At 43.0% G+C, this 19,682-nt stretch overlaps 1 protein-coding gene across 6 annotated transcripts in view; it reads left to right on the plus strand.

Annotated features, from left to right (window-relative positions):
* Window positions 1–1,252: 1,252 nt before the first annotated feature.
* ZC3HAV1L (ZC3HAV1 like) overlaps window positions 1,253–19,682 on the plus strand; it is a 28,906-nt gene continuing 10,476 nt past the window's right edge. Inside the window, exons 1-6 of one of the 6 annotated variants that reach the window (XM_079152407.1) lie at window positions 1,253–2,375; window positions 3,225–3,360; window positions 8,393–8,654; window positions 10,377–10,502; window positions 11,209–11,360; window positions 13,540–13,896. In XM_079152407.1, the coding sequence (XP_079008533.1) occupies window positions 1,798–2,375; window positions 3,225–3,360; window positions 8,393–8,654; window positions 10,377–10,502; window positions 11,209–11,315 (1,209 nt within the window). In that variant the 5' untranslated portion in view covers window positions 1,253–1,797 and the 3' untranslated portion in view covers window positions 11,316–11,360; window positions 13,540–13,896. Of the gene's footprint in view, window positions 2,376–3,224; window positions 3,361–8,392; window positions 8,655–9,775; window positions 11,048–11,165; window positions 13,897–19,682 lie in introns of those variants that run through there. The other 5 variants (XM_079152406.1, XM_079152409.1, XM_079152411.1 and 2 more) reach the window with 5 other exon arrangements.

The raw sequence follows: 19,682 nt of genomic DNA on the forward strand, positions 1-19,682 counted from the left end.
TACTGACATGCTTTACTATGGTTATAAAAGTTGTGCTCTAACCCCTCGAGGGGGTCGAAGGGTGCAGACTTGCAGCCTGCCCCTCCATCCCACCAGCTGGTGAGTAAAGATGGTTCCCTCTCCTGCCTTAAGATCGACTCGGTGATTTATTGTGATCTTGTCTTAACAAGAGGCCACCAGCTATTACCACTTTGGATTTTCTACTTCCTCTACCGCTTCTTTAATGGTGGTATTCTATTCCCCAAGATCTTATCCTTACATAATCCTTACAGCTTCAGTTACCTGATATTCTGATGTCACTCAAATCTATACCCTTCCCTTTTCATCTCCCTTAGGTGTGAGTGTGTGTGTACACTACACATCTTACTTTGGATTGTTCACTGCAAACACAACAAAATAAGAACTGGGTTGACAGTCTCTTTTTTTTAAAAAAAATATGTATTTTTTAGTTGTAGATGAACACAATACCTTTATTTTATTCATATATTTTTATGTGATGCTGAGGATTGAACCCAGTGCCACACATGTGCTAGGCAAGTGCTCTATCTCTGAGCCACAACTCAAGCCCTGGGTTGATAGTGTCTTAAAACTTTTTCTCTTCTGTTATTTCATATTTTGTCTTGCTTTCTTGAAATCTGGTCTCAGTACTGCCAGAGTCTTTCTAAAACATCTGTCTTAGGCTGGGGGTATAGCTCAGTGGCACAAGGATTGCCCAGCATACACAGGTGATGGGTGACCCCCACATGCATGCATGCCTAAAAATACACAAATAAACACCTGTCTTTCAACATGGCAGACAGTCTTTTAGGTGGAAGGGATATAAATATGAACAAGACAAAGAGGATTCCTGCTTTCATAAGCATGAATTCTGCAAGTATATAAATAAACAAGAAAGAAGAAAAATGCAGACTGGGGACCTACTGTAGACTGGGAGGTCAGAAAAGGTATTTTTTAAGAGAACACATTGAAAACCAGAACTGAATGAAACAAAGGACACAACCATGCACACGTGCAGGCAGAGACCATGTAATTCCTCAGCTGAAAACCCTTGTTTCAGTGGCTTCCCAAAGACCTCAGGATCTAAGTCCTAATTTCTTAACCTGGCAGAGAAAGTCTTACAGCCTGAGACCAGCTACCTTCCTCTAGTTTTTACGTTACATGGCGTCAGCTCATGTCATACTCACAAGCACCACGAAGACAGCAAGTAGACCAGCCGCATCCCCATTGCCTTTATTCATCTTTGTACTCTGTCACTGCAGTAGGAGTCAGCTCTATAAATGTTTGCAAAATGAGACGTTGAGCAAAAAGCATAGATGCATAATTAATGTATAGGTTGAGATCAGTGCTGTCCAGGAGGAAAAGCAAGTCACATGTGTCAAGTTTCCTCATAGCTCCATGGGAAAAGTAAATGAAACAGATGAAACTGTCTTTACATTTTATTTAAAGGAACATATCCAAAGTAGTATCCATTTAACCTGTGATTCACACAGTTATTGAGGTATTTTACATTCTTTGTTTATCTGAAATCTTCCAAATCCATGTGTGTTTCACACATCACATCTCAGCTGGGACTGGCCACTTTTCAAGTGCTCTGCAGCCACAGGAAGCTTGTGGTCACCTCCTTTTAGACATCCCCTACCAAGTGTCTAAAGTGGCCAGCAATTCACCTCCTACCACCTTACCTATTTTATCTTCTTTGCAGCCCCTACTACTACTGGCAAAGCTCTGGTTTGCCTGTCTCTTTTTGTGACAAGGACTCACCTGGAACGGTGCCTGGACAGAGCAGACGCTCAATAAATGCCACCCCTGCCTGAATCCCTGCCCAGTGGGCACGCAGGCCCGGGCCTCCTTTCACCGCCCACCCCGGGCTGCCCTCGCCCTTCCTCCCCCAGGCGGGACCCTGGAATGTTGCTGGAAATCGTGGACGTGACTGGGAGGAGTCTGGCCGCCTCGGGTTTCGCGGGGCGCACAGGGACGCGGCCGCCGGCCATGGCGGACCTCACGGTGTGCTCCTTTCTCACCAAGGTGCTGTGCGCCAACGGCGGCCGCATGTTCCTGCAGGACCTGCGCGGCCACGTGGAGTTGTCGGAGGCGAAGCTCCGGGACGTGCTGCAGCGGGCCGGGCCCGAGCGCTTCCTGCTGCAGGAGGTGGAGATGAAGGAGGGCCTCTGGGACGCAGAGGCCGAGGCGGCGGCGGGCGCGGGCGGCGCGGGCAGCGGCGGCGGCGGCGGCGCCGGCGCCTGGGCCTGGAGGGTGGTGGCCGTGTCCTCCGCGCGCCTCTGCGCTCGCTACCAGCGCGGGGAGTGCCAGGCCTGCGACCAGCTGCACTTCTGTCGACGGCACATGCTGGGCAAGTGCCCCCACCGCGACTGCTGGTGAGGCGAAGGCGAAGGCGCGGGAGGGCCGGGAGGAGGGCGCGGGCCGCGGCCGGAAGGTCCAGCGGGAGCCGGAGCAGAGAGAATGGCGGAGACGGGACCCTCGGAGGGGCGGGAACGGGCGCCGCAGGCTCCTCCTGGCGAGGCCTCGCCTGCGCTGGCGGCTGGTTGCGGGGTGAAGCGGGAGGTCCCCTCGGCCCAGATTCCCCAATCGCCCCCGAACTGCTGTCCCGCCGCGGTGCCTTCGCCCCGCGCCTGGCTTAAATCGGTGTTGGAACTTTTGAGTTCACCGCCTCAAAGTGCCCTAGGGGGGACACCTGAGGATCCCCTGAGAGCCCGCTCCCCACGTTACTGGGCTCACAGGAGCGCGGCTGCGCTCCCGAGCCTGACTATCCTGGTCTGGCCGGACCCCCATCCCTCCCCCGGAAACAGGGCTGGAGGCGAGTGAGGACCTACACCCTGAGCCACGAGCTGAAGCTCTTGCGTGGCGTCGTCTCGCCGCTCCCTCACCCCCAGTTTAGGTGGAGGCGCTTTCTTTCCAACGTTAGTGGTCAGTGGGAGACGGGGCCCTCTCTGGGTGGAGAAGGCCAAGTGCAGTTATGGACGAACAGATGTGCAGCCTCTGCCCGGGCAGCTGACTGCCTGAGGTGCCCTTGGTTTGAAAGCAGCCCCAGTGAACATGAAAATGACCCTGGGAAGGGAGTAGTTTCAACCCAACTTTCTTATTATCAATCAGTGTCTGGGAAATTGTTTGACCCACCTGTAAGTTGAAAGTTGCCTAAGGCAAAAATTCCACCCGCTGGCCCTTCCTCACCTGGGCTTCTGACCCAGAGCTTCGTGTTCCCCCAGGTCTACCTGTACCCTTTCCCATGATATCCACACACCTATCAACATCCAAGTCCTGAAAAATCACGGGATTTTTGGCCTCAATGAAGCCCAGCTTCGGATCCTGCTTTTGCAGAATGACCCTTGCCTTTTGCCAGAGGTGAGTGACCCTGGAGTTTATTTATTATAAAGATGTCTATATGTATTTCCCTCATTTCCTTTTTTGGCTTTATATTGTAATTGCTTTGAAGTAGTATGATTTAGTTTCAAATCCTTAAAAAGTACCCTTTATAATTGCTATAATGGCAAAATGAGCATGTATATTTCTGTTTAGCTATAAATAATTATTTTAAGCCAAATAGTGAGAATCCCAAGAGAAAATATCATGAGACCACCAATTAAAAGTAGAATTTTCTAATCTGGCACAGTGATTCTATCATAGACTTTCTCATGTTGCCAGAAAAGGGGTGGGAAGAAGGTCAAACAGTGAGGAGAGCACCCGCCATTCAGGATGCCTTGTTTTAACTCTAGGGTGTGGTAGGGTCCAGAGGAAAAGAAAGTCATGAGGTTAAACGTGAGCTGGAGCAGATGGCAGAGGCCCCCCTGGAGGCAGTTGAATCTGTACCCCAGGCAGTCCTGGAGGGGATGTTGGGAACCAAGGTTTCTTCTTGGCCTTTGTCTCATTTTAACCGTCTGAAAATTTTGCAGCAGGTTTTCTGTGTCATGTCGGTGAGCCAGGTGCATCCCACTGTGTTGCAGAAAGTAGATCCACCCAGAAGTTGGTGCAGGTTACTGGGAGGAAGGATCAAGAGGGTGGCAGCAGCTATGAGACTGGGACCAGACCTTCCTCTATTAGAGAGAAGGAGCAGTACAACTGCTGTTTGCCTTTGAATTTCATCCTTTTTCTTGATTTATGGAAGTTTAACAGTTTTATGTCGTCAAACTCATTGAATCTTTTTCTTTATGGCGTTTTAGTCAGCTTTTATTGTTGCTGTAACCAAAAGACTTGACAAGAACAAATGTAGAGGAGGAGAAGTTTATTTTGGGGACTCACAGTTTCAAAGGTCTCAGTCCATAGAAGGCCAACTCCATTCCTTGGGGATTGAGGTGAGGCAGAACATCATGGTGGAAGAATGTCTGGAGGAAAGCTGTTCAGGACATGCCCATCAGGAAGCAGAGAGCTTCACTTTGCCCAACAAGAACAAAATATAAACCCCATAGGCACACCTCCAGGGATCCACCTCCTCCAGCCACACCCTACCTGCCTACAGTTGCCATTCAGTTAATCCCTAGCGAAGGATTAATGTGCTGATTAGGTTTAGACTCTTACAACCCAATCATTTCACTTCTAAACTTTCTTGCATTGTCTCTCACATGAGCTTTTGTTGGACACCTCATATCTAAACCACAACAATGGCTCTACCTAGATGACCTGGGCCCAGCTTCATCTTGTCCTATTAGACTGCTTCAGTGTTCTTTGAACCCTTACATTGGGAGGCTACCCTGGCCCCTTCAGTTGGGCCTAGAGGTGTGTGGGACACAGCACATGGACACTTAGACATCAGGGACCACAGACAAGCACAGAGGATGAGGCGAGAATGATGCCTCCTGTCTCTTGTGTGAAGATGCCCAATTGATCCTTTCCCTGCTGTCCTAAAGGTACAGCTCATAATCCAGACACAGCACACAAGAAAAAAGACCATGGCAGATAGTATATAAAATATTAGGCTGACTCATTTGAAAATTTAGCTGAAATGGATACATTTCTAGAACGTAGAGCAAAGCAAAATTGATTCAAGAAGAAATAGAAAGCCAGAAGAGTCTTACATTTTTTTAAAAAATAAAAGCACTAAACAAACCCTAAAGCATTAGTTTTCTACAAGAAAACATCAGGCTTACAAAGCTTTATCATTGAGTTCTATCAGTTTTGTTTGTTGTTGAAGCATAATTGAAATGTAAAAATTATATATTTATGGTGCATGATGAGGTGTTTTTATATAAGTTTACATTGTGACATATTACCATAATCATGCTAATTAACATATCTATCACCTCACATGGTTATTTTTAAAAATTTTTGAGTGATGAGGACTTTGAAGATCTATTGTTTTAGCAGTTTTCAAGCATGCGGTATGTTATTATTAACTATAGACACCACGCTGTACCTGAGGGCTCCAGAACCAATCCATAACTGAAACTTTATTCCCTTTACCTGTAACTCCCCATTCTCCCCCCAAGTTCTAACACGTCTTTAGGGAACAGATTATTCTAATATTTGGACTAGGTCCGGGATCTGTTTTCCTTGATCTTCTGTACATTCTCGAACCAGCATCCCACTGTTTAAAATAGTTCATAATGTGTTTTAATGTATGATAATACAAGTGTCTATGCCCATTATTCTTCTTTTTCAGTTTTTTGTTTGTTTAATCAATTCTTGTTTTCTTCTTCAGGTAAACTTTAGAATCACTTAAATTCCTAAAATTATTTTCTAGGACCTCTTTGAGGAGGGTTGAAATTGCATTAAAATTGAGTTCATTTTAGAAAATTGACACAATTCTAGATAGGATATTTCTTTGTTTTAAAGCGAGTCATCTGTGTCCTATAGAATTGCCCCTGTTTTAGGTTGGTTGATGGTGTCCTGTCATATCATTTAACATGTTCTCCTATTTTTTGAATATATGATGAACTAATAGTTAGCTCTGGAGGTTTTGTCGGGGTCTTAAGCCCCCTTGCTCTTCTTGACCAGCGACAAGGGGAGGGGACACTCCCCAAGAAGGCCAGACCAGGATAGGTAGGGCTGACTGACCGCACGCGCGCAGCCCTCCGGGCAGAGGACAATCAGACACATCAGGGAGACTGGTCACAGCAGGAACTCGTTTATTGAGGAAATCACACAGCTTTTATGTAGGGTGGAGGCTAGGTGGGAACCAACCAGCTTAAAGGTCAGCAAGGCACGTGGGTTGCGGGGGGAGTGTTCATACAGGTGAGAGTCCCATAGGACTATATGGCAAGCACGAGCTGGTCACATTGGTGGAACTATTGTTAACCAATCCCTGACAGTGGCCTGGTTTATCGTCATTAACCTTTGAAACCGCCTTTGAGGCCTTGATCTTGCTCACCCTCCAGGGAGTAAGGAGTCAGCCTGAGTTAGTTAACGTGTCATTAGTCCCAACAAGGTTTGTTGGGATTTGGGTTTGACTTTTATAGCAAGAATATTTATATATTTGTATACAATATTTATATATTTTTTATAGCAAGAGTATTTTTATAGGTGCATTATTGGGGTAACTTAACCCATTTGCGTGGGAGTGACTTTCATGGTCAAAGCTGGATAGGGGTGGTGTTGTATCACATGGGGGTCATATAATATCTTGCCATCTTTTGTGTGTGTGCCGTAAGTCTGATTAATCATTTCAGAACTGACAGCCTGATCCATCTTTATAAACTTCCCAAGAGTATGTCCTTGGTTTGCCTGGAGCAAACCAGTTCACATTCGCGGTCTCAAAGTAATCACTGACAGTGCTCCCCTGCTCCCTGCCGCGATCACACAGTATATGTTAGTGTCACCAGTGAGTTGGTGTCACTGGAATAGAGCCTAGGTAGGGATTCAGGTCTTGTGATTTATTGAGGGAGGGCTCTTTAGGAAAAACCAGTAAGAGAGGAAGGGAAGCAGGATATAGGGAAGAAAAGACTACAAGCAAGGTGAAGTCTGGCCCTGACTGTGGAATAAAAATTGCACTGAAGAATTGTCCTACCCTGGAGGCAAGGGGCCAGCCTCTTGTACCTCCATGTGAGTCCCTCATTGGCTGCGGGCTTTGGGGGAGAGCAGGTCAGTTGAAGGTCTAATGTAAGAGGAGGGGGTCGCCACAGCCAATGCACACAATAGCTCAGGGAGGCCTGGCTGGTGCCCACTGGCCCTCTTATGCTATCCCTCAACCTTTCAAGATCTTAACAGCTCTTGACAATCAGAAGATGCCATTTACACCAGGGAACTGCAAATCAAAACCACCATATCACACCCTAGTTAGAATGGCTATGGTTACACAAAACAAAACAAAGACCCCAAAATAACACACGCTGGTGAGGATGCAGAGAGAGGGAACTGTCATGTACCATTGGTGGGAATATAAATTAATGTACCATTATGGAAAAGTACAGAGGTTCCTCAAACAAGCAAGCAAAGAAACAAAAACCAACTACCATGTGATCCTGCAATTCCTTTACAGGGTGTATAAGCAGAGGTATTGAAATTAGTATGTTGAAGAGACATTCTGCATGGTATGTTTACCATGGCACTGGTCACAACAGCCAAAATGTGGAAACAACCTAGGTGTCAATTGATGGATGAATAGATACAGAAAATGTGTACGTATACACAATGGAATATTATTCAGCCATAAAAAGAATGAACTGTGCAACAAATTGTTAGAACTGGAGGACGTGATGCTAAGTAAAGTAAGTCAGGTGCAGAAAGACAAATACTATATGTTCGTCCATGTGGAAGCTAAGTTGATCTCAGAGAAGTAGGGAATAGAAGAATGGTTACCACAGCCTGGGAAGGGTGTGAGGGAGGGAAAGATGGAGAGAGGATGGTTAATTCTTGCACATAGATGCAAGAATTACCTACTGATGTTCTGTGGCACTGTAGGGTAACAATAGTGGACAGCAATTAATTGAATATTTCAAAATATCTAATGGAATTTTGATTGTTTCCAATACAAAGAAATGACACATGTCTGAGAGACAGATATGGCAGCTACCCTGATCTGATCTTTATACACATTATATACACATTGTATACATGTATCAAAATGCCACACTGTACCCCAATACAGGGTACATAGTAATATGTACAGTTACTGTGTGTCAATTAAAATTTTAATTAAAAAAGAAGATGCTACTTAATCTCCAGTTTACTAAGAGGAACCGTTGTTTATGGGCTGAAAAGACACAACAACTGGGTGTGGTAGCTCACACAACTGTAATCACAGCAAGTCAGCAGGGAGGAAGGAGGATCACAAGTTCAAGGCCAGTGTGGGCAATTTAGTAAGACCCTGTCCTGAAATAAAGTAAAAAGGGCTGGGGATGTAGTTCAGTGGTGAAGCACTCCTGGGTTCAGTCCCCAGTTCTGCAAAATAAATAAAGATATTGTGAGAACTAATATTTTAAGTGTTGCCTTGTTTCTGTCCCAGGTCTGTTTGCTGTATAACAAAGGTGGGGATCCCTTCTATGGTTACTGCAACCTCAAAGACAAATGCACCAAGTTTCACGTGTGCAAAGCCTTTGTCAGGGGAGAGTGTAAGCTTCAGACCTGCAAACGGTCCCATCAGCTCATTCACGCTACCACACTGAAGTTGCTACAGGAGCAAGGACTGAGTATTCCAAGTGTCGTTAATTTTCAGATCATCGCTGCCTACAAGCATATGAAGCTGCACAAGACGCTTGAAAATAAAGGTGGGTATATCAGAGGCAGACAGGAACTATCAACGGTGAGGTAGTTTCAGGATTCTTCATAGTAAAGAAATAAGAACAGTGACTTGAAAGTGGGTCTAAGGACAAAAACCACTTCATATATTAATTGAAGCTTGTGGTTGGGAAGGTTAGGACAGTCAACCAGTGATAATAGTGAAGGGTTTCAGAAGACTGAGTTTATAGTATTTGAACAGAGTGTCTCCTGGGCAAATTGGGGGTCAGGAGCAGTCTTAACAGCTTCCTGCTAGATGGGGAGAGGTAGATGGGCTGGTGGCTGGAAGGGTAGGGATAACACAGGGGTGGCTTTCTTTTATCAATTCGTTTAAAGGTTTTTCTTTTTTTATTTTTTAGCAATTTTTACCACATTACAGAAAAACTTTTTTTTTTTTTTGGTTTGCTTTAGTATATCGGACATCTTTCCTTTTTTTTTTTTTTTTGCAGTACCGGGGATCAAACCCAGGGCCTTGTGCTTGCAAGGCAAGCACTCTACCAACTGAGCTATCTCCCCAGCCCTTGGATATCTTTCTAATATAAACTATGAGAAAGCAATTCCAATTTAATGGAAGAGATGCCAAAAGATTCAAGATTAGTGTTATCCATTATTAGCATGTAATACTGAGGGAAAGATCAGTGAATTGTGCTCATAGGATTCTGTCACCATGGGAGAATTACAGAAAAATTTGGAGTACAAACTAGAAATAAAAATTACATGTGATTGGGCTGGGGTTGTGGCTCAGTGGTAGAGTGTTTGCCTAGCCTGTGTGAAGCACTGGGTTTGATTCTCAGCACCACGTGTAAATAAAATAAAAGTCCATCAAAAACTAAAAAAAAAATTTTAAAAATTGCACGTGATTCCCCTCACTCTAAACAGTAATAATTGTTACAATGTCATTGTAGACCCTTCAGTCCTGTTCCTATGTGAATGTTCTTTTAATTATAAAGTGTGCTGCTTATTTATTAAATTTGTTTATAGCTTAAAATCAATTAGTGGTGGGCTTAGAATGAGAAAAGGTAATTAATTAATTGCCAAAGTCAGAGGTACTGAGCTTTTAATGTGCAATTTTCTTCCTTTCTTTCTTTTTTTTTTTTTTTTTCTCCTCTAGTACTGGGGATTGAACCCAGGGACTTGATCATGCTGCACAAGTACTCTACAACTGAGCAACTTCCCCAGCCCTTTAAAAAAAAAAAAAAAATTAAGTTTTGAGACATCCTCTTACTAAGTTGCCCAGGCTGGTCTCAAACTTGTGATCCTCCTGCCTCAGCTTCCCAAGTAGCTGGGATTATAGACATGTGCCATTGTACCCAGCCCTGAAGTTTTCTTATGTCAGAATGTTAGTGGCAGACTTTATGAATTTGAAAGTAGGGGGGACTCTGGATGTACCAGTGTCACAGGCTGTCTGGGGAACCCTCCGTGGTGGAAAGGACCTTCTATTTCATATGTAGGGCCTGTTGTTATTGTTATCTGGTCAAGTTTACTGAGACTCTTCTAACTATGAAATACTGACTTTCTACTTGATATTGTTATATTTTTAATATATCAATTGCCTATTTTAATTCAGAAGGCACAAACTCTCTAAACCCTGGAGGGTATTTGGAGTCTTGTCTGAGACCTGGCTACCTGGGCTGATGTTCCCAATGTCTAATGAAACTTAAAGTAATAAGAAGGATGTTTTGGAAAGCTCACCCCTTTCTTCTTTCTTTTAGATAACTCAGCTACTTTTCCAGAGGGTTCACGGGGCCTTGAAAAACAGGGAACACAGGAGGCCAGGGCTGCAGAAAACAGGCCTCTGGTCCCTATCCCTGCTCAGCCAGCCAGGAAGCCCTGCCCAGGTAAACCTTAAAAGGGCACGAGTGAAGTAAGAAGCTTGTCCATCTTGGAAGACCTGAGAGCAAGTCTTTTGCTGAGCTTCAGTTTGTAACCGTTTGTTCATTTAGTAATTTCTTAATAATGGTCATCCATAGCTACCTCACAGTTTATTGTGAGTGCTAAAGAGGGGAGGATAAAATTGGGCATGAGTGATTGGGGATGAGGCTGGACGTGAAGCAGGCAGAGAGCGGGTAGAATATGAGCAGAGGGGTCAGTCCAGGGCAAATCCTGAAGAGGCAGCTTCTGCAGTTCTTCAGCACCTTTCCCAGGCTGGGCAGAAAGCTCTTCAAGTGGTAAATGTCTGCTGACTTCTGTGGTCTGGCCAGTGATTAGCGACACGTCCATATGAACAGTTTACATAGATCCATACACTTTGCACAATTTTCTACTTATGTGTTTCATAAGCATTTCCATTTTGTTCACATTTATCATACATAATCATTTTTTTGCACATAGATTAATCTATCATAGTTTAACTACCTCCCTGATTCTGGGATATTTCAACTCTTAACAAATTTTGAATATACCTTTTTATAAAATGTACACAGTATGGAATTTATAAAGCCATGCTTTCCTTTTGCTTATAGGTGCTAAGTGATATTGTCTTTTGGTTTGCATTTCTTTAGATACATGTGTGTGAACAGTATTCTCCATAACTGCCTTCTGCAGGCTCTATTTTGTGTTTTGTATACGTGGCCTTTTATTGCCGGGGCCTCTGTGCTCATGTGGGGCTCCACGATTTTCATAAAAGGATGTCATCCATACAGTGCTCATGATGTACAAGCTTTGTGGGTCCAACCTTGGCCTGCACCTCAGAGTAGGTAACCTTTGGGTTCCTGTCAAAGATTTCTACCTCGGCCTATCTTTATCTTTTATTGAGCTTTTTACTAAGCCCAGCTGCTGTAGTTTGAAGGAGGGGCAGTTCATCCCTTACTCTAATAACTCTTCTTTCTGTGGATGCAGATGGACCACCGGAAATCTGTTTGCTTTACCCATTGCGTGTTGACTTCCCCTTCCTCCCTCTTTCCTCTGCTCTTTGCTTCCATACACCCTGCTGTCTTTCTCAAGTTACGTGTAGCTGTTACATTCTTTGTTTTTATCAGGGGGTACCGCCAAGAGGCAGCTCTATGAAACCCTTTGCTGTGTGTTGTGTAGTAACATTTCCAAATATCATTGTGTAAAGTGCTTTCTTAAAAAAAAAAAAATTTGTTGTAATGCAGTGTGAGAAAAAGGGACAATATAGTATGTTTTCATAAAACCAAATTATTTAATTTTGAAAAAATTTCTGTTTTAATTTTGAGAAAACTGAAATGCTCTTCTATTGAGAGAGGGAAATACAAAAATGTTTTCAAGTGAGAAATTTCTGTTTTCTCTTACATGGACAATATGATTCATACAACTTAGGATAATCTTTTTACTGTGGTTGTCAACAACAGTATTTCTGAAAATCCTTATGTTCTGCAAATTTTAGGTTTTTTTTTTTTTTTTTTTCCTTTCTTTTTTTTCCCACTAGTTCTGATTTTTTCTGGTGCTATTGTTTTCCCTTGGTGGTGCTGGGAATCCAGCCCAGGGCCTTGTGCATGCTAGGCAAGTACTCTACCACTGAGCTTCATACTCCTACAGCCCTGGGGAGTAAATAATTACATTTAATCTCTATTTTATCATTTTACAATGTATACTTTTGTTTAGGCCATATAAACCTTTAATAGAAATAGTGAGGGTCTAAACGTGTGTCCTTTACACTGAGAGACTTGGTAGATTTTCACATCATTGTGTTCCTTTTATATATCTTACAGTTGTGATTTTACACGTGAAGTAGGTAGAGGAGAGGCCCTTTGTCATCTTTGTTGGAATGTTTTATTTAGTTCTGTCATCTTTCATTTTAATTTTAGTTCTTCTGATAATCATTCTATAAAATTACCTTATATAATTACTGGATCAAGTCTGACTGCTCACCCCACTACATACTAGTTAAGTCAAGAGACAAGGTGTTTAGGCAAAGAAGCTGACTATTCAAAAAGCTGGCTAGGTGAGAAGATAGGGCACCCCGTCCAGCCCATCTTGCTGGGAAGCTGATTTCGATGTGGCTTGGGTAGATGGGAGATGGGTGTTCCCCAGTTGGAGGGTCCTGTCTCACAGTGGGTGGGCCAGATGATACACATCTGATCCTTATTGTCTGGTCTTGAGATGTTTTTCAGTTCTGCAAATTTCAGAAGCACAGGTCATTATTTCCTCAGGCTATTCTTGTCACTGATGAGTTACACATTACACAAAGGACAGGCTCAAACTGGGTAGCTGCCACTAGTCTCTCTTGGTGATTGCCAAACTCCTGGTGAAAACAGGCTTCCATTAGTTACTTATTACAAACCGCTGATAATGAAAGAAAGCATCTTTAAACTCAGTTGCATAATCACACTTCTTTATCCGTCTCTCTTTCCATCTGATGATCCAGCTGTTAGACTTACCATGTTAGAGCTGGAGATGCGTTTTCTTTGGTAATTTATTGGGGGTCACAAGGTGAAGCCTCACATCTGTGGGCTCCATCCACATTATTGACATATACTAACTTGAATTAATTCATTTTTCTCCAGAGTTGTTTCTCCTTTTGTTTCCTTACCACCATCCAGTCATTTGACTTAAGCCAAAAAGCTGCAAATTTTCCTATACTCTTCTTTTTCTTTATTTCCTGTGCCAACTTGGTTACCCAGTGCTGGAGACATTTTACTCCCAAGGAACTTCCTAAGGCTTACCCTTCCCTGCACAGTTCCTTGGTTCACACCTCCATCACCCATTGCGTGTATTCCACAGTTAAATGTGGTAGGCGTTTTTAATAGGAGGGGCTAGGTGGGCTCCTTGCTCCCACTTCAACGATGGTAGCTTCATTTTAATGTTTATTATATTAGACCTTTGTGGATTTCACTGCTCTTCTTACTGTCCTTCACCTAGCCGTCTGGTTGATCCTTGAAAAGCAAATCTAATATTGCTTTATTTTCACATAAGGCAAGTCATAAACTCCTGGAGTGGACTGTCTGCGAGAGAAATGGGTCTCTGCAAATTGCCCCATCTAAAACAGGCACCACGCTGATTTCCTTCTGGGAATGTGGACCCAGTTTGTCATATTGTCCAGTTTTTCTGAAGAAGCCAGAAATCCATATTTTTGTGAGAAATATTCTGATTTTTAAGTATTGGTTTTTAATTGGGTTTTAGAAATTAAGACTCTTTCTGCTGACCCACTTGGAATATTTGAAATGTACTCTCTAGAAGAGGTTCTTTCTTTTACAAGTCCCAGATCTCACTTCTCTCTGCCTGCCTAAGAACCTGGCAGTTAGTCTTCAAAATGTTCGCCTTTCCTGACCCCTAGGGGGCAGCTCTTATAGAACTTAGCTACATTCCCGGCCCTTTTTCTTTCTTTTTTTTTTTTTTTTTTTTTTTAAGTGCTGGGGATTGAACCCAGGGCCTGGTGCTTACAAGGCAGGCACTCTACCGACCAAGCTATCACCCCAGCCCTGCTTTTTAGTTTTCATTTTGAGGCTGAGTCTCTCTAATTGCCCAAGCTGGCTTTGAACTTGAGATCTTCCTGCCTCAGCCTCCGGAGTAGCTGGGATCACAGGTGTGAGCCGCTGTGCCCGCTTCCTGTAGTGCTTGCGTAGTACTTTCCACATACATCACAGTCTTTCTGTTTTTATTCCCTGGCTTTGAGCGGAATCATTATTCTTGGTAATTCTAACATTTGGAAGTTAAGACCTATTTTTTATCATATAATGAATTAAATGCTGTATTTGAATCTGTTTGAATCAGCATCATATGGGTCTTCATTGGTCTTCAAACCCCACTTATATTCTTTAATATTCAGAAATCTTTTTCTCCCAGTGGGTGTGAAACTTAAGGTAAACATCTCTTTCAGTACTTCAGTTTGAATTGTATAGATCTAAAATTAACTCTTTAACACTTTTGTTTATAATGCTAATTCTTTCCATCAAGAATTAAGTCTCTCCATTATTAAGTGTGTTTCTTGATTTTTTCTTATACTTTGTTCTTATTTTTGTCTAGGTCTTATTTTGTTACTTCTTTCTTGACTGTTTTATGTCTGTGTTCTTACTCAACATGGAAATCTTTATCTTTAGAAGGCTGTTAATCTTACACATATTTATCTTTTGGTGAATTGTCTTTGTTCTAATAGTTGTAGATGGCTTTTTTTTTCTAAAAATAAAACCTTAACTACAAAGTTATTTCTTTTTATGTATTTCTATTGTTTTGCATTAAGTACAAACAAAATGTGATAAAAAGTTTTTTTGGCATTTCTTCATTAAATATAAAGTTGTTGGTTTTAAATGAATGTTCTGTATTAGAATAAGAGGAATAACATCTATTCTTTTTTTGGAATTTAAAAGCTTGATAATATGACTTGGTATCTTTTTTTATCACTTAAATCCCTAATATGATTGACTATATAAAATGTTTTCATAATATTAAAACATCCTTAAATTCCTGAGCTAAGCTCTACCTGATTATGGTATATGTTCTTTTAATGCATTTTCCCCCTATTTTGTATACATTTATACATTCATAAATAAAATTCATTTATACTTTATATGTGTATATAGTAATTTCCTTTTTATTTTTGTATTTGTATGCTCAAAGCATAAGTTTTATTCTAACTACTGTTTAGCATTTTTGTAAATTGATTTGAAATATTTTTAAAAAATTATTCTTGTGCTTTTAAATTACTCTCTCTGTTATTAGTGGAGACTAGTTTTCCAAAAAAGTTTTAAAAAAATATAGTAGGGCTGGGGATATAGCTCAGTTGGTAAAGTGCTTGCCTTACAAGTACAGAGCCCTGGGTTCAATCCCCAGCACCAAAATAAATAAATAAATAAATAAATAAATAAATAATAAAATAAAATAAAAAAATATAGTAATATATCATTGTGGAAGTTTTAAGAGAATGTAGGAAGAAAGCCAGGTATGGCGGCACACTCCTGTAATCTCAGGAACTTGGGAGGCTGAGGCAGGAGGACCATAAGTTCAAAGTCAGCCTCAGAAATTTAGTGAGACCTTGTCTCTAAATAAAATATAAAAAGGACTGAGGATATAGCTTGTTGTGGAGTGTAACTTAAGAACAGACTGATCACAACTGAGAAGTCCAAATTTGAGAGTCTTTATTAGCTGGCCGGCTGACTGTCTCACACAACGCCCAAAATGGCTCTTGGGAGAACAGCCCCGAGTGTAGGGTTGCAGGGGTTTTTATACCATCAGTCAGTACATCAATCATAAGTGACTGTCGCTATGATTCAAAACTATAAACTCATATCATGAGATCTAAAATCATAAGCAGAAGTGGATGTGGGTCAAAACGACCTTAATTGGGTAAAAGTTAAAGAATGGTTACTAACATCTAGACATTCACTGTTGACATGGTACATTGTCTAAGAAAAATAGGAATTGGAAAGAGAACAATTTTACATTATATAAAAATTGTCATTTTGTGTTGCTAAACATGCTATGCTAAGCCACTGTTGATGGGTACAGAGGCAGAGTATTCTCACGGGAGACTCTAAGCAACTGCTGGTAGGTACGGAGGCGGGAGAAGCATTTCCTACGTAACTTGGAGTCTCAGGGTAAAATGGAGTGTTTAGTCATTGCCCATATAGCCTGGCCTGTAACATTTCCATGGAGTTAGATATGTCAACCTGTCACATAGCTTAGTGGTTAAACACCCTGGGTTTAATCCCCGGTACCAAAATGATAATAGTAACAGAAATAGGACTGAACATACTGTTCTGGTTTGGGTTTGCCCCTCAAGTGTTTGTATGTGGAAAGCTTGGGCTCAGGGTGGTGGTGTGTGACCTTTAGGAAACAGGGTCTAGCGGGAGGTCCTTTAGTCAGCTGAGGGCATGCCTTTGGATGTGAGACTCCAGTTGCTCTTTGGCTTCTTGTCTGGCCAACGTAATCTCCTCCTTTTGCTTGTGCTCCTGCTGCCATGATGCCGTCAGCCACGAATTCCACTAGATCCAAGCTGTTACTGGCGCCATGCCTTGAACCTCCAGAACTGTGAGCTAAATAAGCTCCTCTTCCTTATAAAGCAGCAATATTCAGGTGTTTCCTTATAATAATGGAAAACTGACTAATGCATCTACCGATTACATAAGTGCACATATTTAAAACTCTACTATTAGTTGAATTAGAAAATGAGATTGAACAATGTCCTAGTTATGCACTTTATCAATCAGTATTTAATTCCAACCTATAGAAGGTGATTCCAGTTTAACGAAGTAAAGGAATTTGGCCAGGCCCAGTAGTGCATGGCTGTAGTCCCAGCTACCCAGGATTGAGGTGTGAGGATCACTTGAATCCAGGATTTCAAAACCAGCTTGGGCAACATTGTGAGACCCTGTCTCCAAAACAAAACTGGAAAGTAAAGGAATTTATTAAGAGTATGGGGGCTGGGGAGATAGCTCAGTCGGTAGAGTGCTTGCCTTGCAAGCACAAGGCCCTGGGTTCAATCCCCAGCACCGCAAAAAAAAAAGAGTATGGATAGTTCACAGACTCTGAAGGAACTGTAAGAAGAAAGTTGAGAGACTGCCACCAGGAACCTCACCCCAAATTGTGCTTGAGAATTGGTCGATTAACACATCACTGCTCCCCCACCTCCCTCAGGCACAAGATGCTGTGGCTGTCACCACCACCACAGTAGTGCTGGGTCCCCAAACTGAACTGATGCCACCCACCATCCAGATGGATTCTGTGCAGACTTTATTTCTCTGGGTTACCAGCTTCTGATAAAGTGAGACATTATAAAGTGCAGCCTCAGGGGGAAGAATCTGTGTTACCTGTTGATGTTCTGGCTACAGGGGAGGATGGGAGTGTGAGTGTCTGAATTTGCTGTCTCCATAGCAAGAGATGGGCTATGCCCCACATGAATCAGACTTACACAACACATGATGAGGATTTGGAATGACAGGTGCGTTCTGCATTCCATTACATTAGCATCCCCATGTTGTTATGCACATTTCCCTCCATTCTTACTTTTAAAAGGAATGAGGCCACTTGTTAGGCTGAAATAGGAGGATCACAAGTTTGAGGCCAGCCTCAGCAACTTAGGCCCTATTTCAAAAGAAAATAAAGAGGAGTTGGGGGCAAGGGCTGGGGATGTGGCTCAGTGGTAAAGCATCCTTGGGTTCAATCCCCAGTAACAAAAATAAAAATGAAAGGGGGTAGAAGGTTTTCTAAATATTCTTACAATGTTTGTTCACGGGGTACAGAAAACTGAATAAAAAGTTTCATCCTCAACATGACATCAGATATGCAAAAGAATAGTTGAATAGGAAAAATATTAATAGTGTTCACTTCTGGATAGTATTTCAGCTCAGTTTTGGGGACCCAGCACTACTGTGGTGGTAGTGGTGACAGTCACGGCATCTTGTGCCTGGGGTGGCAATGGTATCTTAGTGGACCAGTTCTCAACTTTAGACCCTTCGGAACTTTCCAGATTTCCTACAATGAACATGCATTATGTTAATGAGGGGGAAAAAAACCCACTCAAAACAATAAAAATGCTCAAAACAAAAACAGACAAATCGTGTCCTCTTCTTAGTGTTCCCTCCTCCCCCGTACTGGGGATTGAACATGGGGCCTTGGGCAAGCTAGGCAAGTGCTTGGCACTGAGCTGTGCCCCCAGGCCCCAGGCTGATCATCTGCATCTGTCCTCTCCTCTGCAACATCTTGGGTTCAACTACTGCGCTAAACCCCATCTGTTCACAGCTTCACTCACCGCCAACCCCTCCGCCTGGTTTTTGCCCCTGTCTGTGTTTACCAGATGTCTCTAAGAACCTCCAGGTAGAATTTGCTGGTAGTTCTATTCAAGAAATCCCAGATGAGAAGCACATAGCCAGGACAAGCTAAGCTGCCTTGTAACACGATCCACGTTATTTTCTCCTGAGTCTGTACACCTGATCTGCATCCTTCCTTCCCAAATTTTGATAACTTTTATGCCAGCTGGTACTACTTTTAACTTCTATCAGTGGTTCTTCCTGTTATCCTTGACTGTGTGGATCAAACTCCCACTTGTTTTCCGTATCAGTCCTGGTAGCCTCCTCTGCTCAGCCCCTATTTCATCATCAATGACAGGCCTCTTTCAGTTGCCCACACCGAAGTCCCCTTAGGTGCCTGACCATCTGAAGACTGAGCCAGCCCTGTTCCTGCACGTGAGGTAAACACCATGTATTATAAAACAGAGGTTTTATTTATTCAGGTGTTGTGAAGTTAGCAGACCAGATTGTCACTGAAAAGGCAGTTTTCAGAGAAGAGGGGGCCAAGCAAGGCCACCTGACAGGTGCTTGCAGATAACTGGCAGGACATGTGGGGGGCTGGAGGGTGGGGACGGTGAGGCGGGTAAGCAGACTGAGCAGGTTTAGGATTGGTGGTTAGAAGAGCTTGAGCAGCTCTGGGCGCAGGGGCTGCCGCTAGTTGTCTGTTCCTAGACCTTCAGTGATCGGGGCAGAACAGAGTCCTGAAGTGCAAGATGAAAGGCTCACTCGAGAGTCATTTTCTATCTCTAGGAATCCCATAATTCCAGGAGGGACAGTCCCTCTCTAGTCAGAAAGGACCGAGAAGTCAAAGCTTCAGATACAGAAACTGGAACGTGTGGTTAATACCATGGTTCAAACACCCAGGCTGTCCTGGGCAGGGCTTAGTTAGCACTGGCCATTGCCCAGATCCAAACCCAGTGGTGGTCTCTGGGCTACTCTAGATTTGCTGCCTGGTCATCCTTTTGTATGAAGCACCTTCAGTGACATTTTGGTTACAAAAATAGTTCAATATCCTAATCAGTATCTATAGCCTTTGCTGTGTGACTTTGTAGCTCCTCCTTTGGAAAGATGGAGCCTCCTTCCCCAAACTCCTGCAGGTGAGGTGACTTGTTTTGGCAAATGGGATGCAGGGTAAGTGAAAATATGCCAGTTCTAAGCCTCTTGGAGAGCCCTCGCCCACTTCCACTCGTTCTCTCTCGAAGAAACCTAGGTTGGCCTGTTCCCATGAGGAAAGTCCAGTTGTCCTGGCTGAGGGCATCCTGTAGCAGCCTCTTGCTTGCTACCCTTCACTCAGCCACTTCATGAGCTCAGCAGGGTCACCTCCTCCACCTGCAA

Source organism: Sciurus vulgaris, assembly GCF_902686455.1.
Source record: "Sciurus vulgaris genome assembly, chromosome: 8".
NCBI lineage: Eukaryota > Metazoa > Chordata > Mammalia > Rodentia > Sciuridae > Sciurus > Sciurus vulgaris.